The sequence below is a fragment of the Cyrtonyx montezumae genome, unplaced genomic scaffold, assembly GCF_038088225.1.
Source record: "Cyrtonyx montezumae isolate F1298 unplaced genomic scaffold, pur_monq_1.0 scaffold_75, whole genome shotgun sequence".
Taxonomy (NCBI): Eukaryota; Metazoa; Chordata; class Aves; order Galliformes; family Odontophoridae; genus Cyrtonyx; species Cyrtonyx montezumae.
This window is the reverse complement of record NW_027072084.1, coordinates 298,011-321,748: the sequence shown is the minus strand read 5'-3', so window position 1 is coordinate 321,748 and position 23,738 is coordinate 298,011. Positions and strand designations below refer to the sequence as shown.

The window sequence follows — 23,738 nt, the reverse complement described above, 5'->3', positions numbered from 1 at the left end:
ATACAAAACAAAAGAGACAAAGGAAACAAAGCATGAGAGGTGACAGGACAGGAGAAGGGTGAGAGAGCACAAATGCCTCCGGCACTCCCCGCAGCAAACCAGGTCCCAGCTCAGCGCCTGGTGGGAGTCCAGCAGGGCTTCAAATCTTTTCTTTTAGAAAAAAAAGAAGGAAAAAAATAAAAATAAAATAAAAGAAGAGCTTGGATCCCACGGGGCGTCAGGGGGCTGTCTGCAGCATCAAGTTCCTCAGGAGTTTCTGGCGCCCAACCTCGTAATCCTCCTCGTCCACATTGACCAGCAGTTTGATGGCTTCGTGGCCCACGGCTTGCTTGAGCGAGTCCGTGATGAAGACGCCCTTGAGGGCCTCCAGCAAAGAGCCGTTGATGTAATCACGCCAGAACGCGTCGAGGTAGGTGAGCTCTGAGAATTTTATGTCACAGATGATGGAGCCCAGGTCCCGGGACTTCAGGATGGTGTTGGCTTGGTTGAAGCGCTCGAACTGGCGCTCCAGCGGGTCCTGCTTGTTGGAGAAGACGTTGCCCTGGAGCGCCGTCTCGTGCTGGCAGTACTCAGCTCGGACTCGCAAGCGGATGTCTGTGGAGAGTGTGGGCACTCAGCATGTTGTCCCCATTCTCCTGGGGGTGTCAAGGCCCCCTCTGTCCCCCCAGTGATCCCCCACAGATCTTACCACACGTCTGCTTCTCCTTGGGGTCTGGTGTCACTGACTTCCTGCGCTTGCGCTGGCTGCTGAGGAGAGCCCTGCCACGGCCAGGCCTCTTGGTGCAGATCTGTGGCCCCGCCGAGGAGCAGCAGACCATGGGGTGCTGAGGAGGCACTGCCCAGAGGATGGATGGGTAAGGAGCCGGGACCAGGGGGCAGCTCAGAGCAGGGACCTGGAGCCATGTGCTGCCCCAACCTGGGACTGGGGGCTTTGCTCCTCACACGGCCCGCAGAGAAGGGCAAGGCAGACAAAGGCAGCCCACAAGCACCCCCCCCCGCTCCCCCACCCTTGCAGGGAGCAGAAAAGCCCCTCAGTTCTGTGGAAATCTTTTGTCACTTTCTAAAGTACTGATTCCATCCCAGGGTGAACGTGGAGGATGGCCTGACTGCAGTTACCCCCCAAACTGGGAACAGACACCAAAATCCTCATCTGGTTGTCCCCCAGACACTCCAGGTGTCACCTGAGCACTGGTAAATCTCACTGTCAGCACCAGGCAGTGCCCAGCCTGCAGCACTGGGATGAGATGACAGTGACAGATGGGGAAAGGTGCCACTAACATGAAGGGACACAGTCACACCAGGGCTGGATTCTGCTGGGACAGTGCTGCAGAAAGCCTGTGTGCCGAGCTATGGAATGGGGTGGGGGCAGCTCTCGGGTGGGCACAGCCCTGCTGAGACACGCACTCTTTTGTTATCAGTGCCACAATTCACATGACAGCTTCTGCCCTGTTATCAGGGAAACGGGAATTCAGACACAGATCCTGGTGCGTTCCCAAGCCCCAGGTCCTCACCTGATTTGTGGGGGTGGCCAAGGCCGTGTTCTGCAGCACTGTGAGCTCGTGGTGTCACATAGCGGATGGAGGTCTCCTCCAAGTACTTGTCCACCAGGTCCGGACAAACTGCCAGAGAGGATTGGGGGGGGGGGGGGGAGGGCTCCTTTAGGACAGGCCCACAGACAGCAGCAGGCACCAGCACAAAGTGCTGCATGCACAGATTCCCCTGATCACTTCCCCATGGCTTCCTTTTTAAGCCCAAGAGCTTCATGAGCATTTTGGTTTGTTTTTGTTTGAAAAAGCCCCAAAGTTGCAGCCATGCAGCTCCCAGCCCCGGCAGCAGCGCTCATGGTCCCCCAACACCCCACTGCAGAGAGCTGTTCCTCAGCCAATCCTCTCAAGGGGAAAAAAAAAAAAAAAACTCCACAATTCCACAATTTTAGAGCTCAGAGCTAAGACTGCACTGTGTGAGAGAGGCTGTCTCTGTCCCTTTCCATAGCTACCGACACAGCCCAGGCTCAGAACAGACCATTCCAAGACTCTCAGCCCCCAGGACAGCCCCATGGTGATGTATGTCCCCACCTACACCTCCAAGCTGGAATAGCTGATTGTGTTATATGCATGACTTTGTTATCCAGATGACATTAGAGCAGAGCTTTGAAGCAGCATGATGTGTGCTGCAAGGGCTCTGAGGTCAGGCTGCTGAGCTGGAGCAGCTGCGAGCAAAGATGATTGGGGAAGCAAGACACAGCTACCATCCTTCCCCCAGCTCTGAGCTAACTCAGAGCTAATCTCCCCTGCAGAGCAACAACTAAAAGGAACTAAGAGATGAGACCACAGCGAAGAGCAGCTGTGGAAGGATGCAGGGACCTGTGAAGCTCCTCCTCCAACCCCTCGATCCATTCCTCCTAAATGCAAAGTGCACTGTATACCATGTGTCAGGTGCAGCTCCTGTCCATGTTCTTCTGAACTGCTATTCTGGGGCATTTCTTAAATTTCTGCCATTCGAATGCGGCTGGACGGGATCTCACACCTCTGCAATTCCCAAGTCCCGATATAGCTCTCCAGCACAGGACAGATGCCATTGCCAGGATGGGGGTGTCAGCCCCAGGTTAAAGGATATGTCATGGCCCTGTCTGTCAGCTTCTGTCAGCCCTCCCATATCTCACCCCAAAAATGGGGAAGGTTTCGTGCCTGCCCATACTTGTGTTCACCACTTTCCTGAGTACTGGCGTCACAGTTGTGAGCAAAAAGCAGGAAGACTCAGCAGCCAAGAACTGACAAAAAAGCTCAATTATTCTCATTTCAAAAGAAAAATGCAAATTTCTGAGGTTGGAGCCCGCTGAAGCAGCTGCCTTGCACTGCTCCTGCAACAAGTGAGCTCCTCCAGCTCTGGTTGAGGTTCCCTGAAAGGTAAATCAGCACAGAGCTGGGCCTGCAGCTCGATGAGCGACCAAAATCCAACTGATTTACCCCATGCTGAATGGCCCAGGTACTTCTGACCAAGTCTGCACTGAGAGAAAGACAGCTGCTGAAATGAGAGGCGCTCTACTCAAAAAGCACGTCCTCTTGGAGTGTCCCACGGTATGCTGCATAGCAGTGTGCGCACAGAGGACACCGATCACCTCTGGAGTCTCGTGTCCCTTCTGAAAAGAGTAAGCTGTCCCTGGAATTCCACCTTGCGCTACCCAAAGGTCACCTGAAGATATCTCCCTAAAAACAGGGCCTTCAGGCCAGAAGAAACTTTCTCCCTAAAGCCCCAGTGTCTCAGTGGAGAAAGAGGAGATCCTTAGAAACATGGGATCACAGCATAAATAGGGTAGAAGGGATCCTATAAATCACAGAACCACAGGATCACTAAATTGTTGGGGGTAGAAAGGTACTTCAAAGACCACAGAACTACAGGATGCTCCCCCCCCCCCATTTTGCCACCACCCCCTTTGGCCACAGTCTGAGCACCGAACCAGACAGCAGCACTCACCAGCCCGTCGCCTCTTGAGGGTGACATAGGGCAGCAGGTCATGGCGTGTGATGATCCGCAGTAGCTGCAGCACCTGCCTGAAGTTGGTCTCATCGCAGCGGCCCTGCCGCTCCAGCGCCAGCAAGAAGTCCCTGCCACTACGGATCATGCCCCGCTCGTAGTCATCAATGACATCCACGAAGAGGAAGGAGAGGACACGCACATCACGGTGCGTCAGGTGTGTGCCCACAATGTCAAACATGCGGTGCAGGCTGTACAGCCCGTGCTCACGGTCACCCCGCTCCTCAGGCCAGGCCTGTGCACGGCTGCGTTTCAGGGCTGCCATCTCTACACAGCACACAGGTCCTGCGAGACAAAAAAAAAGCCATTGTGTTTGAACACAGTTCCTGTTGCTCTCTCTCAGTGAAAATCCCACCCCTGGATCCTCCAAGTTGAATTTCCCCATCACTGTGCCACTCCACTCTGGTTCTGTGCAACCCCTGAATCTCAGCCGTGTCCTCTCTTCTGCTAGGATTCCAAACCAGAGCCTGGGACAACAGCCCTGAACCATGCAGTCCAATTTCAGTGGGCACTCTAAACATCACGGTGCCATCACCAGTGGGACATGGAGAATGCCAGCTGCAGCACCAGTGTCCCTCCTGTCACCGCAGCACTGCCGGCACGCCCCTACCTGCTCGGCTCCAGGGGGCTTTCCCACCCCATTCAGGCAGGTTTGCAGCCAGGTAAGTGCCAGGACAGGTGACTTTACCTCATCCAGGGCCACTCCACCTCTGGGTTTTCTTCTTTGCCATTTATCAGTATGGTCACCCCAAGGTTCAACTTCACATGATACCTTGCTGGGGACAAAGCTGAGTTTTTGCAGCAAGAACAGCCAACAGCTCAACAACTCTGTGTTTCTGAAGGGAATGCTGCAGCAGCGGTGTTGTGTCTTAAAACACACTCAGAGAGCACAGCTGTCACAGACCATCCCCACAAGCTGTTGGGAACCCAAATGCCACATCCCAGGAACACCACTGCTGCCACCTTCACGCCCAAACAGTAGCAGTAGACTGCACTCCAAGGCGTGCCCTTGTTAACTCCATGCTCCCACAGGCTGCTCTCCACACAGGAGTCAGAATCCTAGGTTGAATCCCTGCTGCAAAGAGCCGGGATGAAGTGCGCATGAGGTGACAGCCACTTCAGAACTGCCTCTGACACAGCACTGACTGCTTTGGTCTGGAAGAGAACATTGTGCAACTTCCCCCCTGGGTTGGTCTCACCCCACACTGTCCCAAAGGCAGTTCCTGATAGACACAGCCAGGAAAAAAAAAAAACCAAAAAACGGGGGGGAGGCAGAATCTCTAAATCCACCACCAAGCTCCTGCATGGCTCTGGGCTTCAGCCCGGTGGCACCTGGAGAGAGAAGAGATGCCTCCAAGCTTTGCAAAACCTTTGAGTGCAGAGTTTATGAAGCCATTACACACTCTAATTGCTGTTTTTGCCATTTCACTGCTGCTGCTGGGTTTTGCAACTCAACCTATAAATACTCTGGCACCAGGGAGCAGGCACAGGGTGAGCTGCAGCTCTCTATGAAATACTGCCTGGAAACATCAAGCTTGCTTCACCCCACATCTCCGCTCCTGGCAGGGAACCCACAAACCTCAGTCCATGCAAAACTGAGGGGGAGAGGAAGTGCTCACATCTCAAGCAGCTCTAGCAGCAATCCCATTCTCATCATTTGTTTTTGGGACCCTGCTTTTACAGCAAACTTCAAAACGCTCCCCAGGAATCGCTCATCTTTCTGCTGTTGGGTTTGAGGTGTACCGACTCACTTCAAAGCCAAAGCAGAAATTAAGCAGACACTGTCTTTGGGTTTTTGGCACCAGTAACTTGGGAAATGCATTGCATTTCTTCTTCCAGGAGAAAAAAAGCAGTTCTACATCAAACTGCTTAGACTGAAGGAGGAGAGATTCAGCAGAAAAAGCCTCATTTTGAGTGGGGAGCCCCAAGGGGCAGCTCCTAACAGCTGTACCACCTAAAACCGCAGACTGTTGTCACATTTGTTTTTAAACCAGAGATTCCAGCAGCCACAACTCGGAAGAGAGCCCTCCCTGCTTCCCATCCCACCTCACACCCACAGGATGAGGCATCTGGGGCTGCAAGAAACCCCAAATCCTCCTGAGAAGTGGTGCCCACTGCCAGGATCAGGACTGGGGCAGCTTCTCCGGGGCAGCACCTCGAGGTCACCTCCCAGCAGAGAGGTGTGAGGTCTCCGTTCTGCATACCTCTGCTGCTCTGGGGATGACTTCATAGAGCCACCTGGGGAGCAAACAGATGTATGCACTACACACCGATATTACCCCTAGGAACTGACCCCCCACACACCACACAGGTGGGAGGAGGCTATCAAGCATGGCAAGATCATTAAAATAACTTGAGGTGAACAGGAAAAACAAGCTCCTGGTGCCTACAGCACACTCTGCAGTTGCTCACCCCAAGTCTGGCTCGTCCACCTGCCTGTTCAGCCTGCAGATTTAGGGGAAGTTAATGTCCTGCCATAAAAACTACCTCTCAATATCACAGCCTTGCAGAAGTCATGCACAGAAAAATGATAAAAACGAGTTCCCCAAAGGGGTTTCGCTGGAGGTAATAAAGCAGCATTGCAGCCTCCCATGTCTAATCACAGTCACACCATGAGTGGAAACGAATGGGGCCACGTCACCTGGCAGTACACCTGGCTGGGGTTGGAGCTGCTCCTTCCTGCAAAGTGCACACACCTTTGGAAGATCTGGGGCTGGAAATCAAGTCAGCTGCCCCCAGCTCCCAAACATGCCTACCCAAAGCAACCCAGCAGCCCATTCCTGCACATGGCTAACACTGCACTGCCCCAGACAGCAGCAGTAGGGCAGGCACTGAGCTGTCAAAGCAGCTCCAGGACGATGCTGGTCAGTGAGGATGTCATACTGGATGGGACCCACAGGGATCAGGGTTCAGCTCCAACTGGAATTAGGAAATTGCAGATAACCACAGCTCCTGATTAATCAAGCGGAGAGAGGAGAAGCAAGACTGAGCCACAGCCACTCCCCCTGTAGGTTTTCTGACCTCTACCCCGCAGCACTCTGCATCCACAGGAAGACAGTGTGCCCAAACCCATCTGTGGGTCTTGAAATGGTCCCAAAAACACAGCTCCAAAGCTACAGCAAGCAGTAAAGGTCTCAGCCCCACACAGAACCACAGCCTGGCTTCACCGCAGCTGAGGGCCACACTGCTGTTACCGTGTCACTGGAGGACCACCAAAACCACTGCCCCCATGCCATGTCACAGGGCTCATTGTAAGCATCACTGCTTGGAAAAAAGCTGATTTTAGGGTGTTTTTGCTGTAATTAAATCCCCTAAGCATAAGCAGTGATGAGAGGAATGCTGGAGAAGTGACAGCCATAGGATTTCACGCAATGCTGCAGCATGGGGCTGCTGGGATTGCACAATGTCACAGCTCTCTGTGCGTCCCCAGGATGGGAACTGACCCCAGCAGCAAGGCAGACCCCGAGGGACGGACCAACTCTCAAGGCAAGGCCAGCCCTGGGGAAGAAAAGGATCCCAAAGGTGAGGCCCTTAAAGGCTCAGTGTGGCACACATGACCATGGCACAGAGCAGAAGGGGTGGAAACACTCAGCACAGACATGAGCAAAGTCTGGGACAGGTGACAGCTGGAAGGCACAGCCCCTGCACACGTGGTCATTTCAGGCAGAACTGAAACCAGAACCATGTGGAAAGAACCAGAACATTCACTTCTTTTTTTCCTTCTTTTTCACAAAGGAAGCCCCACTCAACAGCCCCACAGGCATGTAGTGGTGTGCAACAGCTCCAGCCATGGAAACCTGAGCTGAAGCCAGAGCCTGGCTCACATCCAGACACCTCATGTTGGCCAATTTTGTCATTTCTATCAGCAAGAACACACTGGGTCTGCAAGAGCCTCTCTCAGACATCACCTGCCTCTTCCCAAACTTCACACCCAGACCCACAGATCCATGGCCCCAGAAGCCCAATGTCAAGGACCAACAAAAGGATCTTCTGGATAGGACATGACACTCAATGCTATCGTTCTGTGCAGCTGAGAGATGGGTGACTCATGGAGTCATCAAGAAATTAACCCGTGCAGGAAGACCAACCTTAATGAGGAGCTCCTCTGCTCTGCGTGTATCTGCTCCGATCTGAATCCAAGCACGTATCGCTCCGAAGACCTCTATCCCCTTTTCAATTGGATTTCTTCAATACAGTGTCCCAGTGGGGCCACCTACAGCACGGCCCACGTACGGCTCGTCACAGGAAGCCACACTTCCAGCGTTGGCAGCCCTCTCTCCACAGTGGACTTTCCAGAAGCCACCAGTCTTTTTGTCTTTTTTTAAGCAACTCTGATGCCCAAACTTCTTTATTTTTTTAATCCCTACTTCACTCTATAATAATTTATTGATTTTCTAACCCAACCCTGTGCTCCCTACGCTGCTCCTTTAGACATCTTCTCAACCCCAAATCCCGTTCCTCCCTCAACAGCGCACCCAAGTGAGGGGCAGGCTGCTTTAAACCTGTCTGTTCCTCAAGAGCTCCTCCAGAAAATGGGTTTTCCTCAAAAAAAATCGGGGAAAAAAAAAAAGAAAAATGCTGAGAGAGCCAAAAACAAAAGCCAACAGAAAACAAAAACAGAGCCTATAGAGGGGAAAAAAAAAAAAAAAGCCAACAAAAGAGATTCTGGATGGGACTACGGGCCCAGAGCAGCCCTCAACGGCCCCGCAGCGCCCTTTTATTCGGAGAGGTGCCTCCTCGAGAACTCAGCTCTGAAAGAGAGTTCTGCACTCCCCTAACAGCGACCCCAGGCACATCCAGGGGCCTGAGCGGCGCCCGCAGACCCACTACCTCCAACTTCGTCCCTCCCGTGCCTCAGTTTCCCCCCGAGGCCTCAGTCCCGCCCCAGGCCCCGCGGCTGCCTCACGACGCAGCTCCGAGGGCCGGGCCCCGTTAGGCCCCCATCCCCCGAGCACCGGGCCGAGGCCTCTCGAGCGCTGCCTCCCACTGCGACAGGGCTGTGGTGAGCGGAGAGGCGGCCCAGGTAACGCCGAGGCTCCCCCTAGGCCGCCCCCGCCATGCCCGGCCCCACGCTTCCTCCGCTCACGGCTGGGCCGCGCTCGGCGCCGCCATGTTGCCTCCGTCCGCTCCGATCCCCGCTCGCAGGCGGCTGACGGAGTAACCTCACTTCCGGCGCGACGTCACGTTCCGCCCCCCCCCTTAGGCCCGACCCACATCCTGGCCACGCTCACCTCGCCGCCTTCGCGCCCATAGGGACAGATGGGCAGCGCCGCGCCATATTGGATATGGGCGAGTGGGCGAGCGCGTCCGGAGCAAGGGGCAATTTCAGAGCATCGCGGCGCTGCCGCCATGTTGGGTGAGGGCAGGAGGGTGTGTGAGTAGGCGCCGCCATCTTGAGTGGGGACAGAGAGGACTGCGAAGGGATGGGAGGGGGTCACTGGGGTAACGGGAGGAGAGAATGTCAGTTTGTGGGAAGGACTTTGGGGTGTGGGGGTGAGACGTGGGGAATGGGGGACCATTTGGGGAGTACAGAGGGACGGGGGGCCCTGGGGGCAGGGTGAGAACTGGGAGGGCCCCATTTCACATCAGGGCCATTTTCCTTGGGGTGGGTTAGGGCAACCCCCAGTAATTAGCTCCGCTAATTGTCCCACGTGCTGCGGGGGCAGCTGATGGCAGAGCGCGTGCTGGGCGCTGCCAGGCACCAGGTGCAATTAGCGGTAACAAAGGGTGTGTGCAGCTTCACTGGGGGGGGGGGGGGGGGAAGAAACTGTCTCCAAAGAGATTGGCCCTGTCAGCGGTGTAACTGCCCCCAGGGGTAGCCCTGCCCCAGAGAGCCGTGTCCCTCTGCCCTCGTGCGTGGATTTGTCCCAACAGGTGACCCTTTGGTCCTGTCCTCAAATACGGCTCTGCCCATGAGAGTGGCCACGTCTCCAGATGTGGTCTTCTTTCACCCAAGGTGTGGCTTTGTCACCAAGAGTGGCCGCAGCCCTGAGGTGGCCCTGTCCCCAGGGGTGGCCACATCCCCGAGCAGGTTCCTGAGTACGGTCCTAAAACCCAGGGATGTCCCTATCCCCAGGAGTGTCCCCGACCCCAGATCTGTCCCTGTTCCCAGAGGTGACACGAGGAGGGACGCGCGTTCAGGTGACACGTACGGGGGGCGGGCAGGAAGGGGTTAAGGCGCAGCGCTGCGGGCGGGAGCGACTGAGTCAGCCCCGGCCCCCCCCCTCGGGTCTTCCCCCCCGGGGCTGTCCCGCCCCCTCCGTGCCTATCCCGGGCGGTGCCACCGCTCCGCAGTGCCCCGATCTGCGCCGCGCGGTGAGTACCGACCCCCCGGGCCGAAGGGATCCCCCCCCGGCCCTATATCCCCTCAGTGGATTCCCATATTAGGACCCTTGCCTCATTTAGGTTCCACTCCATTGGAACCTTCCTTCCCCCGGCATTGACCCACATTGGGGTGAGAACCTCCTCTTGTAGAGGATCCTCTTTCATAGAGGATATCCCCATCCCACCCCCTCCATGGAAGTAACCCCACTCCATCGTATCCCCCATCCGGGGGGAAGGTCCCATCTTGCCCCCCCCCCTCTTAGAGGGACCCAGCTCTTTTCCTCCTGCTTTACTTACTCCTGCAACTTTTATGCCTCACCCCCGCCCCTCCATCGCCCCATAAACTTTGGGGTCTCCCATACCCTTCCCCTTCACCCCATAAACTTTGAGGGCTCCTCACACCCCATAAAGTTTGCGTCCACTCCATATGCTCTCTCATCATCCCATAAACTTTACGATTCCCCCTGAGATGCTGCAGCTCTTTTGGGGGGGAGGGAGGAGGAAATTCAATGCAAAGGGTGGGACTCACCCGTTATTCTCCTCTTGGTGTGGGGCCACCCCATTTTTCCCCTTTCCTCCCCCTTCCCCCCACCATTTTTGCTTCTTTGTAGGCACGGAGGAATGGTCCCCAAAACTAAACTGTGCCCCCCTCCCCACCCCCCTCTCCCCAAAGCACCAAAGCTTAGCTGGAGGGGCACCCCAACACCTCACCCCCAGGGTGGAGTCTCCGTTCCTGAAATGGGCTGGGGAGAGCAGCTTTGGGATGTGCCCCCCACCCCGCGGTTGTAGAGAATCCAGGGGGCGCCCCACCCTGGGAGGAGGCAGCGTGACTCAGTGTGCCCAGGGCGGGGGGGTCCCGAGGGTGTCCCATAGGGAAGACCGGGGCGGGGCGGGGCGGGGTGGGGTGCGGGGGGGTCAGAGGAGGGACACCGCAGCACATCCCGCCCCTCCCCCGGCCCCGCCCCGCGGCCGTTGCCCGGAGCTGAGTCACCGATGGGACAGAGTGTAGGGCGGGCACTGAGTCCTGCGCGCCCCACGGAGCCCCTCTGAAGCCCCACACACCCCACAGTTCACAGAATCATAGAATTGTAGGGGTTGGAAGGGACCTCTAGAGATCATCTAGTCCAAACCCTCTGAGCCTGCAGCTCCCCTGCGCCCTACGCACCCCACGGAGACCTGCAGACCCTACAGAGCTCTTCTAGCCCCATTGACCCCACTAAACCATGCAGACCCCAGTGAGCCCGAGAGACCCTGTAGACCCCACTGAACCTCTCTGACCCTATGGAGCCCCACAGACCTCACTGATACCCATAGACCCCACTGAACCTTTCCAACCTCATAGATCCTGCGGACCCCACTGAGACCTTCTGACCCCAGTAGCCCCTAGAGACCCCACAGCCACCGCCATGCCATCCCAGATGGAGCATGCCATGGAGACGCTGATGTTCACCTTCCACAAATACGCGGGTGACAAGAACTACCTGAGCAAGGAGGACCTGCGTGCACTGATGGAGAAGGAGTTCCCCGGATTCCTGGAGGTGAGGGATTGGACACTGGGGGTCACACCTACCCAATGTCCATATAACCACCCTACCACCCTATAACGTGGGGGTGGGGGGGTCGGCACGGTGGGGTCACACCTAACCCGACAGCCCTGTAGTCACACTGTGAGATGCTGACCCGCTTCCACCCCTAGAACCAGCGTGACCCTATGGCGCTGGATAAGATCATGAAGGACCTGGACCAGTGCCGGGATGGCAAAGTGGGCTTCCAGAGCTTCTTCTCGCTGGTGGCTGGACTGACCATCGCCTGCAACGACTACTTCGTGGTGCACATGAAGCAGAAGGGGCGGAAGTGAGAGAGAGCCCTGTAGCCCCAATAAAATGTTTCGTATGACTGCTCTGGCCTCTGCTTTGGGGTGGATCCCCTCATGGCCTCATCACTGCGGGGTTCACAGGCCCATATCCCCATCGCTAGAATTCCTGTCCCCATATCCCCATCAGCATTGGGTCCATGGGGTTTCTGTCCCCAAATGGCCTTCACTTTGTGTTTCCCAGCCTCATTTCCACATCACACCATGTCCCCATCTCTGTGTCTCTATCACCCTGAGGTGTCCATCTCTGTGCCCGCGTCACCTTGGGGTCCCCATGTCCCCACCACCACTGGGTCCCTGTCCCTGAGGACCCCATCTCTGTGTCCCCATCAACACAGGGTCACACAAGGAGCCCACGGGGGCCCCTTGGGGGCAGTACGGAGCTGTATGAAGGCTGTGTGAGTCTCCGTAAGGACTGCGTGCAGCGGTGTAGGGCAGCACGGGCCAGAGCAAGTTTATTAGGGCACTATGGGGTGGTATAGGGCCCTGCAGCGTTCTGTAGTGCATGTGTAGGGTGGTACAGGGCGGTGTAAAAGAGTCCATCGGGGACCCTGGGGAAGTGTTAGGGCTGAATGGGGTTATGTGGTATTCCGTAGAGGTTGTCTGGTACTGTACGGGGCTGTACGGTGCTTTATAGGAGCTCTGAGGGTCTCTATGGGATCTTATGAGGTTCTGCGGGGCTCTATGGGGCTCCCTACGTGCTCTGTGGGGCGGGCCCGAACCCCGCGCTCACCGGAAGCGAGCTGGCTGGGGCCCCGCCTCCGTCTCCGCCCTCGTGCGCGTTCCGCGCTGTAGCGGTGTCGCGGTTCGCAGAGCTGCGGTGGAGGCGGGGCGGGGGTCGCCGGAGGGGGCGCAGCGGCGCGCGGCGATCTCTGAGCTTGGGGCCCGGCGCGTCTCGGTGACGTCATCGAGGCGCGACAGCGGCGAGGAGCGGGGTCACGCGGGGGCGGAGTGACGTCAGCGGCGGAGTGACGCCGTCGTGGAGGAGTTGCGTCATCGCGGTGACGTCACCTTAAGCCATGTGGCGGAGCTGCGGGGCGGGGGTGCGCGTGGCGGCGGCCCACGGGTGGGGCCGGGTCCTCCCCACGGTGAGTGCAGAGTGGAGAGACATCAGTGGGAAGTGGGGTCACGGGGGCACCGGTGGGCAGTGGGGATATGGGAACGTGAGGATGTGGGAATGTAGGGACATCATAGAGACATGGGGACATGGGGTGGTGGCTTCAGGCAGTGGCATGGGGACATGGAGTGGGGAAATGGGGGCAGTGAGCAGTAGCACAGGGACGTAGTGCAGTACCATGGGGACATGAGGTGGAACAGAAGGACAGTGAGCAGCAACATGGGGGCCCGGGGACATGGGGTGGTGGTATTGGGCAATGACATAGGGACATGGGGCGGGGACATGAGGACATCAGGCAGCAACTTGGAGACGCCAGGCAGTGACATGGGGACACTGGGTGGTGACATGAGGATATTGGTGGTGACATGAGGACAAGGGGAGGTGGGGACATGAGGACATAGGGCACTGTAGGGCGGTGACAGGCCCAGGCATGCTGTGGGTGTTGTGACATGTGGGGGTGACATGGCATAAGTGTCCCAGCCCTGGAAACCTGGTGACGCAACAGGGCCACTGATGGGTGATGGGGGTGAGAAAAGACAAGAGGGGACAGAGAGGGACGGGAGGGATTGGGGCCAATGATCCAGACCCCAAATGTCCCTGATGGTGATAGTGTCCCACAGCTGTGCCACCAAACCCCTGGTGTCCCCATCACTGTCCCTGTTCCCACACCACATGGTGCCATGGCAGCCCCATATCCCAGTGCCATGATCCAACTGTGTCCCCACTGCCTCGCTGACGCCATCCCCATTCCTGTGTGTGTCCCTGCAGGCGCTGTGCTCGATGTCCCCACAGGACCTGACTGTCCCCAACGCCGGGTGGAGTGCAGCCATGCGTGAGCAGTACCAGTGCCTGTTGCACCGTGCTGCTGATGGCTCCTGGCGCCGCATCCCTTCCTACCGCCGTGGCCTCGACAATCTCCCAGGTGACAAGCAGCGTCCCAACAGCAATTGTCACTTGTGCTGTGTCACCAATACGGTGTCACCCACACCATGTCAACCACAATGTCAGCAACACCATGAGACTGACACTGTGTCACCCACATCATGTCATGTACAGTGTCACCAACACTTCACCAATACAGTGTCACTGATACTGTGTCACCAGTGCATTGTCACTCACACTGTGTCAGCCATGCCATGTCACTGACACAGTGTTACCCATAGGATGTCTTCCACATTATGTCACCAACACTGTAATACCCACACAGTGTCACCCACGTTGTGTCACCAACACCATGTCCCTCTTGGCAGAAGTGTTGCAGATGGCAGTGGGGATGGGGACGGGGACGGGGCCGCGGATGTTCCTGCGCAACGTGGATGTGGAGGGCGCTGGCTTTGAGTATGCCATCTTCCTGCACGCCTCTGGCCACCGCACAGAGTGCCTCTGCCAGCTGGGACCTTACCTGGAGGGTCACCACAGGTAGGTGACACCACATCCCCATCCCTGACGTCGTCGCTGTCCCCGTGCACTCACCATGTCTCCACAGCTTCGCGCACGGTGGTGCCATTGCCACCCTCATTGACAACACAGTGGGGGTGTGCGCACTGGGGGTGGCCAAGGTGTCGGTGATGACAGCCAAGCTGAGCATCAACTACCTGGTGTGAGTATCACCATGTGGGGAGATTGCTCCAGAGTGTCCCCATGCTGGAAGGAATGCTGCACCTCTGTCCCCCAGCCCTGTCCTCATTCCCATCCCTATCCCCATCCCTGTCCTTGTTCCCATTCCCATCTGTCCTTACCTGTCCTTACCCCACTCCTCTTCCTGTCCCTGTCCCCATGTCTGCCCCCAGCCTCACACATTTGTCCCCTCCTTGTCCCCTCAGCCCAGTGCCAGTGGGCGCCGTGGTGGTGGCCGACAGCCGCATGGAGCGGCATGAGGGACGCAAGATCTTCCTGTCCTGCCGTGTGCGTGACACCAAGCAGGACACACTGTACGCTGAGGCCACCGGTGAGGACATGTGACACTGCAGGGACAGGGTTGGGGACACCGAGACTGTCCCACAGAACTGTTCTGCGTGACACAGCAGCTCCCCATAGTGCACGGCACTGGGCAGAGGGCGCTGTGACCCCACTGTCACATTGTCACACGGTGTCACTGTCACACCTCTTTCTCTTCCAGCACTCTTCATCCAGGCGGAGGACACCAAGGCCCCCCGGCCGCCTGTCCCTAGCGGCACAGTGACACTGTAACACTGGAGGAGGGGGGTGGCAGCGGGGTGTACCTGTGTTACCATCTATCTGGGATCAGAGCATGGCACTGCAGTGACATCGTGTCCCGTGGTGTTTTTTTGGGGTTCAGCCACGTCTGGGGGTGGTGTCCCCATCCCTCCATCCCTGTCCTTGACCCCGTTCCCACTTTTGTCCCCTCTTCCAGTCCCCATTCCCATTGCTTTCTTTGTCTCTGTCCCCAGCCCCAGCGCTGTCCCCGAGTGCTGCACGGCTGGAAGGGACGCGGTGGGTGGAGTCCGAGCTATGGGCGGGGTTTGGGGAAGGGCCGTGGCCAAATGGGCTGTGCATGGCGGGTGGGAAGGGTCGCCCGTCCCTCTTCCCCCCCACCCCGTCCCTCCCGAATCTGGCCGGGTCCTGGGGACATGGGGATGCGAGGAGGACAAGAGGATGCAGGGACAAAGCCACAACCGCACTGCCCTCAGGCATCCCAAAGAATGCACTCCCCCTCTGCCCATTGGGGTCCCCGGAGGACCCCACATCTGACCCGATGGCTCACTCATGGCTGACCCAATGGCCTCATGGCTTCCCTATAGCTGAACCCGTGGCTCATCCCATTGCTAGCCCTGTACCTGACCCTATAGCTGCCCTACAGGCGCTGGGGAGGCTGTGGGTCCCACTGGTGCCCCCACCCCTGCACACTGGGGGACCAAAGAGCCCACATGTGGGGGTCCAACTGCCCCTCTGCTGCCTCATTGACCCCTCACCTTCAAGGGCTTCAGCCCCCAATCCGTGGCACCATGGAGTCAGAAGGAGGGCACTGTGGGGTCAGTGGTGTCACATGGAGGGGAAGGGTCACTCCACATCCCCCCCCCTTTCCGTGCCTCAGTTTCCCCCCCCCCCCCCTCATGTGTCACCGTGGAAAGTCGGAAATTTCCAGTGCGTGGGGCCGGGGGGGGCAGGATGCTGAGGGGGGAAGGGGGGGCAGGATGCCGGGGGGGCCCCGCGCCCTTATAACGCCCGGCCGCACTGCCGCACCCCACACACCACCATGCGAGGTACGGGGCAGGCGTGGAAGGGGAGGGGGCATGCAAGGGGTGGGGGTGTGTGCAAGGGGCTGTGAGCGTGCAAGGAACCTTCTAGGTGGGGGAGTGGGAGTCAAATGGGTCAGGGTGGGAGCATAGCGGGTGGGAGCATGCATTGGGGCGGGCAGGAGTGTGCAAGGAACATGTGAGGGTATGTGCAAATGTGCACTGGTGTAAATGCAAGCAGAGGGTGAATGCAGTCCTGCAGAGGTGAGGGTTAGTGTGCATGGTGCAGCTGCTGCAGGTGTGTATGGTGTAAGTGTGCAACATGTGGGGAGTGCATCCATCTGTGCAAGTGTGGGAGCATGCAAGGGTTCATGCAAATGTGCAAGCAGTGGGTGATGGAGAGCACAGAGGTGTGTACGTGCAGTCCTGCAGGAGTGAGGGTGAGTGTGCAGTGTGTGGCTGCTGTTCATGTGCACGGAGTGTGCAAAATGTAGTGTGTGTGCATGTGTGTGCAAGCATGGGAGCATGCAGAGGTTGAGTATGTGTACAAGTGGGCAAGCAGTGGGTACTGATGATTGCCAAAGTCAGCAGTCCTGCGGGAGTGAGGGTGAGTGTGCACTGTGTGGCTGCTGTTTGTTTGCACAGTGAGCATGCAACATGTGGAATGTGTGTGCAAGTCTGGTAGTGTGCAAGGGACTGTGCAAGCAATGTGTGTAGGTGAGTGCAGAGCTGTGTGTGTGGGGGGGCAATCCTACAGCTCCGGGTATGCAAGATGCATGGCGTGGTGTGCTCTGTACAGTGTGCACAAGTGCATGGCGTGGTGTGTGTTCTTGCACGCGTGTGTGCAAGGGTGGTGTCACACCATATCCCTGCTCCCCCGGCCCTCCCCACCCCCAGCAGTGCCCCTGCACAGCTCTGGGGCCCTCAGATGTGGTCGGGGCCGCCGCAGGTGACGGGGATGGGGACACGCAGGTGGCACTGTGCAACAGTCGCCGTCTGTGTCACCACCGCTGTTTCACCGTCAGCACCGCGGTCCCTGCTCTGTTGGCATTGGGGTGCCCATGTCCCCATGTGTTCACCAATGTCCCTGTGTCTCCATGTCCTCACATACCCTCACACGTCCACATACCCTCCTGTCCCCATGTCCCATTGATGTCCCCCCTGTCCCCACTAGGGGTGTCCTGTGGTGCCGCCTCCTCACTGCTTGATGGCATCTGGGGTGTACTGTTGCAAGTCATGACGTGTTATCCTGTGTCCCATTTCATATTGTGTTGTCCTGTGTTTTTCCATATCATGACAAGTTGTCCTATGTCCTGATGTGTTATCTCATGTCCTAACATGTTGTTCCATGTCATGACATGTTGTTCTGTGTCATGGTGTGTTGTCCCATGTCCTGAAGTGTTGTTCCGTGCCCTGACATGTCGTCTTATGTCATGCTGTGTTTTGCTGACATTCAGGGCTGTGTTGTGGCGCTGGGGTTAGAGCATGGCTCTACTGTTGTCCTAGTACTGTAGGGTGAGTTGGTGCCCATGGGGCACTTGAGGTCCCCATGGGGCTGATGGGAGCTACGGTGTAGTGCTGAATAGATTCTATGGTGTTCTTGTGGGACTGTGGGGCACTATTGGGTCCCCATGAGTGCTATGGGGTCCCTACAAGGCTGAGCGGATTCTATGGGGTCCCCATGGGGCTGATGGATGCTGTGGGGTTCATATAGGAACAGTGAGTGCTCCGGGATCCCTATATGGCCGAGTGGATTCTGTTGGGTTCACCATGGGGCTCTGGAGTGCTGTGGGATCCCTATGGGGTCAACAGGGGCTGTTGGGTCCCCATGGCAGTACCGTGGGAGTGTTGGTGCTGCCTGTGGGGTGAGACCTCGATGACCTCTCACTGCTGCTTCCTGGCAGGAGTGGCCCCAAAAGGCCCCGAAACGAAGCGGTGCTTCCCGGCAGTGGCGGCGCGTTGAGTAATGCTGGTCTGAGTCAAATGCCGCATTCCCATCGCCCCGAAATGTGTGTGTGTGTATATGTGCGAAAGAGTGCACGAGGACACACGTGTGTGTGTGCGCCAGTGTGTGCAAATGTATGCAAACATGCACAATTCTGTGCAAGGGTGGGAGCTTGCATGAGTGTGCACGATTTTTTGCAAACGCTGTGGGTGTGCACAGCCCTCTACGAGCGTGTGCAAGGCATCCAGTGACACACCTCGGGACAGGAGCAGACCCTGTCCCCGTGTCTGCTGTCCCTGATGGCAGCCCCACTTGCAATGTCCCCATCCCCAGTGTGATTTAGTGTCCCCACCCCAGTGTTCCCCATCCCTCTGTTCTCATCCCTGGGTGTCCCCAACACAAATATTGTCCCCTTCCCCATTGTCTCCTCCCTGGGTCGTCCACTCCCTTGGTCTTCCCCTTCCCATTGCCCTCACCTCACTACCCCCCACCCTGCTGTTCCCTCGCTGGTGTCCCCCTCCCCATTATTCCCTTCCCCTCTCCCCCACCCCTCCCCTTCCCTTCCCTGGTGTCCTCATGACTCCCACCCCACTGTCTCCCCCCGCTCCCCATCTGCTGGGTGTCCCCTCCCTGTGCCGGTCCCTTCCTGCCCCCCCGGGGCTGTGTCCCAGTTGTGGCTTTGCTGCCGTTCACTGTGGTTTCAGTACCGTCGTCACCACACCCCCCCCGGACCCCATCACCCTATGGGGCCCTATAGGGACACGGGGACGTGGGGACACCGACCCTACAGGGGTGGGAGGTACCGGGGGGGTGGGGGTGGGGGTAGATGTGAAGCCCTTGGGAACTTTTGGAGCTGTGAGGGCAGAGGAGCTGTAGGTAACAGTTGGTGACACGTGAGCCCAGGGGTGACACGTGAGGCAGTGTGGGGACACGTGAGCACACGAGGGAAGGTGAAGCTATAGGGACCATGAGACCCTACAGGGACTGTGTGACCTTATAGGGACCAGACAACCTCCTGAGGGACTGTATGAGCCTACAAGGACCATGTGAGCATGCAATCCTATAGGGACTGTGGGAGCTCATGTAGGAACATAATAACTGTGTGAGCCTATAGGGATCATGGGAACCTGTAGGGGCTGTATGAGTCTATAGAGACTGTATGAGCCTATCAGATTTGTGCAGTCCTATAGGGACTGTGGAACTTATAGAGGGATCATGCAAATCTATAGTGTATGTGCAAGCCTATAGGGACTTTGTGAACTTGTCTGAGCAGCAGGTGGGCCCCCAGGTGACATGTGAAGTCCTGTGGTGGCACGTGAGACACGTGAGGTCCCACAGTCTGTGTGACATCGTGGGTGCCATATGTGGTCCATGCGGTCCCCGCAGATGACTTGTGAGGGGACACAGGAACTTGGAGTGTTACACGTGAGCTGTGCGGACATGTGAGGCTGCAGAGAACATGGGATCCTATAAGGACCCCTGTGAGTTTCTGTAGGGGCACTGTGAACCCATAGGGACCATGAGATCCTGTAGGGGCCCCACAGTTGTCCTGTGAACCCTTAGAAACCATGAGATCTTATAGAGGCCCTGTGAGCCCATAGTGGTCACGAGATCCCATAGGGACATCTTGGGGCCATGACACTCTATAGGGACCCTTTGTGCCCACAGCGGCTAGGGGAGTCCCACAGGACCTGACCTCCACTCTCCCCTCCCCACAGCCCACATTGAGGCAATCCCCTGCAAGATCTGTGGGGACAAATCCTCAGGGATCCACTACGGTGTCATCACCTGTGAAGGCTGCAAGGTGAGCGCTGGGGGGGTGGCAGGCGCGAAAGTTGAGATTTGGGGTCGGGGGGTCTCAGGTGGGTGATCCCCCCCCCCTTCCTTGTAGGGCTTTTTCCGACGCAGCCAGCAGAGCAGCCTGAGCTATGCCTGCAGCCGCCAGCAGAACTGCCCCATTGACCGTGCCAGCCGCAACCGCTGCCAGCACTGCCGCCTGCAGAAGTGCCTGCGCCTCGGCATGTCCCGCGACGGTTCGTGCCCCCCCGCAATGCCTCACAGCAGCACTGCCCCCCCATACCACTGGGATTGTCTTCCCCCATCTCCCAACGCTGGGTGCATACCTGAAGCATCAGTGGGCGCATCCCCTCCTATCAGTGGGTGCATTCCTCATTCACGAGTACATTCCACCCCCCCCCCCATCAATGGGTGCAACCCCTATATAACTGGGATCACCACCCCATCAGTGGCTGCTGCCCCTTATCCCTGGGTGTACCTCCCGACCTTTACTGGGTGCACCCGTCATCACCAGGTTCCCACCCCCCCATCTGCAGGTGCACTCCCATATTACTGGGTGCCCCCCCACCTCTGGGTGCCCCTCATGACCCCTTTCGAGGACATCTAGTGATGCCTGGCCTGGAAGCTGTACACATGTCCCGAGGCAGGTGCACACACACACCCACACGTGTGAACATTGCTGAACACACGTGTGTGCCTGCCCCACAGCTGTCAAGTTTGGGCGCATGTCCAAGAAGCAGAGGGACCGGCTGCATGCGGAGGTGCAGCAGCAACTGGAGCAGCAGCAACGGGACCAGGATGGGGACTGGGAGCAGGAGCAGGTGGCCCAAGGAGCCCCCAGCTTCACCATAGGGCTGCCAGGCTGTCGGGGCCACCTGCTGCCCCCCAGCACCCCAGGGTGCCCCAGTGTCACAGCAGAGGGCGAGCGGAGAGAGACGGCCACGCGGGACGGGGACAGAGATAGGGACGGTCCCAGTGTGTGCTCCCACCCCGGGGTTGGGAGCATTCTGGAGTCACCTGCATTGGAAATCGGTGAGGGTGGGGGAACAGGGCTGTGAGCGCCACCAGGGGGTGCTAAGGGCTGGGTGGACCTCGCCACGTCACCCCTGGGTGCTCAGCGGTTTTGGGATCTAGCTCCATCACCCATGTGTGCTGCATTCTCATGTGACCCGGCTCCATTCGGAGCTGACAGTGGGACCTGGTGCCTTGTGGACCATGTCCTCAGCCCTCCCCCATCCCCATGCTGTCCCCATGTCCCCCAGAGCTGCTCACGCAGAGCGTGCTGGCATCGCACCGTGAGACTTGCCAGCTGCGTGCCGAGGAGCTGCAGCTGCGCCGTGGAGACACCTTCAGCCGCGAGGAGGTCTGTGCCTTCCAGAAAAAGGTGAGGGGAGCATCATGGGTCCAGACTGGGGACATAACAGTCCCAGGGGTCTGACTGGAGAGGTGGCAGTCCTAGGGGTCCCATTAAGGAGCCGTGTCAGTCTCAAGGCTCCCAGTGGGGCAGTGCCAATCCCTAAGGGCCACTCTGACCCCACTGGGGAGGTGACAGTCCCATGGGTCCCATGGGAAAAGAACAGTCCCCAAGGATCGTTCTGACCCCACTGGGGACGTGGCCATCCTTGGGTGCCGCAGCCGCCGGAGGAGATGTGGCAGCGCTGCGCGTGTCATCTCACTGAAGCCATCCAGCGTGTGGTGGAGTTTGCCAAGCGGCTGCGTGGTTTCATGGAGCTCTGCCAGAATGACCAGATCGTCCTCCTTAAGGCGGGTACGGGGCTGTGCCATTGTTATCCCCTGACTCTGTCCCCCTGTCCCCAGCCCCACGGTGACGGGTTGCTCCAGTCCCAGTGGGAAGTGGCGGCCCCTACAGGATACTCTGGTTCCATCGGGGAAGTGACAGTCCCCAAGGACCACTCTGCCCTCGCTGGTGAAATGGCATTCCCAAGGGTCCTACTGGGGAGGTGGCAGTCCCAAGGGTCCCCATGTGGGAGGTGATGGTCCACAAGGTGCGGTGCCACAGGGACACGAGCTTGGCTCCAAGCTGCACTGCGGGGCCTGTCCCTGTCTGTCCCAGTGCCACCATTGCTGTCCCCATCCCGGCGGTGGTGGCAGGTGCCATGGAGGTGGTGCTGGTGCGCATGTGCCGGGCCTTCAACCCCGACAACCGAACCGTCTTCTTCGAGGGCAAGTACGCCAGCGCTGAGCTCTTCAGATCGCTGGGTAGGGCTGGGGACACTGGGAACACTGGGGACATGGGGACATGTTGTTATGGGGCTGTTAATGAGGGTTCCCACAGGCTGCCCTGAGCTCATCAGTTCCATCTTCGACTTTGCACAGAACCTCTGTGCTCTGCACTTCTCAGAGGGGGAGGTAGCCCTCTTCAGCGCCATCGTCCTCGTCAATGCTAGTGAGGGACATGCCACCCCCTGTCTCTGTATCCCCCCCTTGGGGTGTGCCCAAATCACATGAGTTTTATGCTAAAGTCGGTGCTGGGTGGTGGGGTTGGGAGTTCCCATCATGTGCTATCTCCAGTGCCATTGGTGGATGTCACCATTGTCAGCCCCATGTCCTGTCCCCAGGGCTGTCCCTTTTCCTGTCCTCCTCACTGCAATGCCCATCCCACGATCACGGTCCTAGTTCTGTTCCCATCCATGTCCCTGTCACCAGCCCTGCACCAACCTCGTCCTGTCCTTGTCCCTATCCATGTCCACCCCATCCCTGTCCCTATCCCCAGTCCCTGTCCTTGACCCATCCTTGGCCATACCCATTCCTATCCCCAACTTCATCCTGTTCCTGTCCCCATTCTGTCCCCATCCTACCCCATCCTCACATGCAGTATCCCTGTTCCCAGCCCGCCCGTGGCTGCAGGACCCGGGGAAGGTGGCCCGGCTGCAGGGACGCCTGGAGGCGGCCTTCCGGCTGCTGCTGCGTGGGACACAGCGCGAGGGACTGCTGGCCAGGGTGGGAGCATGGGGGGTACAGGGTGTGGGGTTCTGTGGGATACGGGGTACTGTGGGGTGTCTTGAGGTGCCATGAGACCTGGGATGCTTTGGGGCATGGGATGCTTGGGATATGGGATTTCATGAGGAGTGGGTTTCCATGGCCATTGAGGTGATGTTGAGCTGTTATGGGACATAGGGTGGCACGAGAGTGCCATGGAGCTTAGAGTGTTGTGGGGCGTCACGGGGTGCCAGTGGGCTGTCACTGCTGTGTCACGGCCGTCGCGGTGCCGTGGCTGGGGGCCATCGGACACGTGGTGCTGCGGGGCGCGGCGCGTCCTCAGTGTCCCACCCCCGTCCCCCCCCCAGCTGCCGCCGCTGGGCCGCCTGCGTGCGCTGTGCTCGCAGCACATGGAGCAGCTGCAGACCTTCCGCCGCCTGCGCCCCGCCGCGCCGCTCGCCGCCTTCCCACCGCTCTACCGGGAGCTCTTTGCCCCCGAGCCTGAATCCCCCGGGCCCCGGTGAGCCCCGGCCCGGCCGCCCCTGCCCAATGCCGGGGGCGCGCCCACGGGTGCCGGAGCCGCCCTCCGGAGGCCGTGGTGGAGGCTCCGCCCCGTCCTGCGTGGGGCCGTTGGCTGTGAGCCCCCCGCCCCCCCCCGGCGTCACGGCGGGGAATAAAGGTGTGCTGAAGGGAACGGTGTCTTCCAGGGGTCTGGGTGGGGTGGAACGGTGGGGTCGTGGAATATCCCGAGTGGAAGGGGCCCACAGCGCTGTAGGGTGCCCTGAGTTGGCTGTAGGCTGTTGGCTACCGAGAGCTGGGAGCCGTGGGCCGCCCACGGGAAGCTGGAGGACGACATGAGTGGGCCGTCTGCTGCCATAACGCTGCAGGGACACCGCGAGTCGGCTATAGGATGCCATGAACCCCCCCTCCCTCAACCTCCGCCTTTCCTGGCCCCCCTCTGAGGGCTCTCTGCTACCGTGGGTCCGTTACCCAGACCCCACGGCAGCTCCC

At 58.5% G+C, this 23,738-nt stretch overlaps 4 protein-coding genes across 5 annotated transcripts; 3 read left to right on the top strand and 1 right to left on the bottom strand.

The window, feature by feature from the left end:
• Nucleotides 1–157: 157 nt before the first annotated feature.
• Nucleotides 158–8,104, bottom strand: DEDD (death effector domain containing). Its single transcript, XM_065751554.1, has 5 exons — nt 7,623–8,104; nt 3,475–3,819; nt 1,512–1,619; nt 689–835; nt 158–594 (listed from the first exon to the last, which is right to left on the bottom strand). Exons 2-5 carry the CDS (start codon nt 3,797–3,799, stop codon nt 218–220), a joined length of 957 nt encoding a protein of 318 aa, XP_065607626.1. The 5' UTR covers nt 3,800–3,819; nt 7,623–8,104; the 3' UTR covers nt 158–217.
• A 1,660-nt stretch (nt 8,105–9,764) lies between these two features.
• On the top strand, nt 9,765–11,754 carry S100A10 (S100 calcium binding protein A10). The gene is made up of 3 exons (XM_065751588.1): nt 9,765–9,849; nt 11,201–11,396; nt 11,555–11,754. Exons 2-3 carry the CDS (start codon nt 11,265–11,267, stop codon nt 11,714–11,716), a joined length of 294 nt encoding a protein of 97 aa, XP_065607660.1. The 5' UTR covers nt 9,765–9,849; nt 11,201–11,264; the 3' UTR covers nt 11,717–11,754.
• Nucleotides 11,755–12,607: 853 nt separating this feature from the next.
• LOC136058220 (acyl-coenzyme A thioesterase THEM4-like) lies at nt 12,608–15,083 on the top strand. Its single transcript, XM_065751516.1, has 6 exons — nt 12,608–12,819; nt 13,617–13,770; nt 14,099–14,267; nt 14,335–14,448; nt 14,672–14,796; nt 14,968–15,083. Exons 1-6 carry the CDS (start codon nt 12,751–12,753, stop codon nt 15,036–15,038), a joined length of 702 nt encoding a protein of 233 aa, XP_065607588.1. The 5' UTR covers nt 12,608–12,750; the 3' UTR covers nt 15,039–15,083.
• A 5,425-nt stretch (nt 15,084–20,508) lies between these two features.
• RORC (RAR related orphan receptor C) lies at nt 20,509–23,276 on the top strand. Of its 2 annotated transcripts, none has more exons than XM_065751592.1 (7): nt 20,509–20,819; nt 21,050–21,171; nt 21,423–21,555; nt 21,900–22,007; nt 22,125–22,194; nt 22,639–22,748; nt 23,096–23,276. In XM_065751592.1, exons 1-7 carry the CDS (start codon nt 20,513–20,515, stop codon nt 23,230–23,232), a joined length of 987 nt encoding a protein of 328 aa, XP_065607664.1. In that variant the 5' UTR covers nt 20,509–20,512; the 3' UTR covers nt 23,233–23,276. The 2 variants fall into 2 exon arrangements, with proteins under 2 accessions (XP_065607664.1, XP_065607663.1); XM_065751591.1 differs by having other exon boundaries at nt 22,084–22,194.
• Nucleotides 23,277–23,738: the final 462 nt, after the last annotated feature.

Bases quoted from the DNA above. Each gene is read 5' to 3' on its own strand.
- DEDD (XM_065751554.1), bottom strand. From the start codon at position 3,799: ATGGCAGCCCTGAAACGCAGCCGTGCACAGGCCTGGCCTGAGGAGCGG. The intron at 836-1,511 runs GTGAGGACCTGG...TCCTCTGGGCAG, and splicing joins TGGCCACCCCCACAAATCAG to TGCCTCCTCAGCACCCCATG. The intron at 595-688 runs GTAAGATCTGTG...CACTCTCCACAG, and splicing joins CAAGGAGAAGCAGACGTGTG to ACATCCGCTTGCGAGTCCGA.
- S100A10 (XM_065751588.1), top strand. From the start codon at position 11,265: ATGCCATCCCAGATGGAGCATGCCATGGAGACGCTGATGTTCACCTTC. The intron at 11,397-11,554 runs GTGAGGGATTGG...TTCCACCCCTAG, and splicing joins AGTTCCCCGGATTCCTGGAG to AACCAGCGTGACCCTATGGC.
- LOC136058220 (XM_065751516.1), top strand. From the start codon at position 12,751: ATGTGGCGGAGCTGCGGGGCGGGGGTGCGCGTGGCGGCGGCCCACGGG. The intron at 12,820-13,616 runs GTGAGTGCAGAG...GTGTCCCTGCAG, and splicing joins GGGGCCGGGTCCTCCCCACG to GCGCTGTGCTCGATGTCCCC. The intron at 14,797-14,967 runs GTGAGGACATGT...TTTCTCTTCCAG, and splicing joins ACTGTACGCTGAGGCCACCG to CACTCTTCATCCAGGCGGAG.
- RORC (XM_065751591.1), top strand. From the start codon at position 20,513: ATGTCCAAGAAGCAGAGGGACCGGCTGCATGCGGAGGTGCAGCAGCAA. The intron at 20,820-21,049 runs GTGAGGGTGGGG...CATGTCCCCCAG, and splicing joins GTCACCTGCATTGGAAATCG to AGCTGCTCACGCAGAGCGTG. The intron at 21,172-21,422 runs GTGAGGGGAGCA...TGGGTGCCGCAG, and splicing joins TCTGTGCCTTCCAGAAAAAG to CCGCCGGAGGAGATGTGGCA.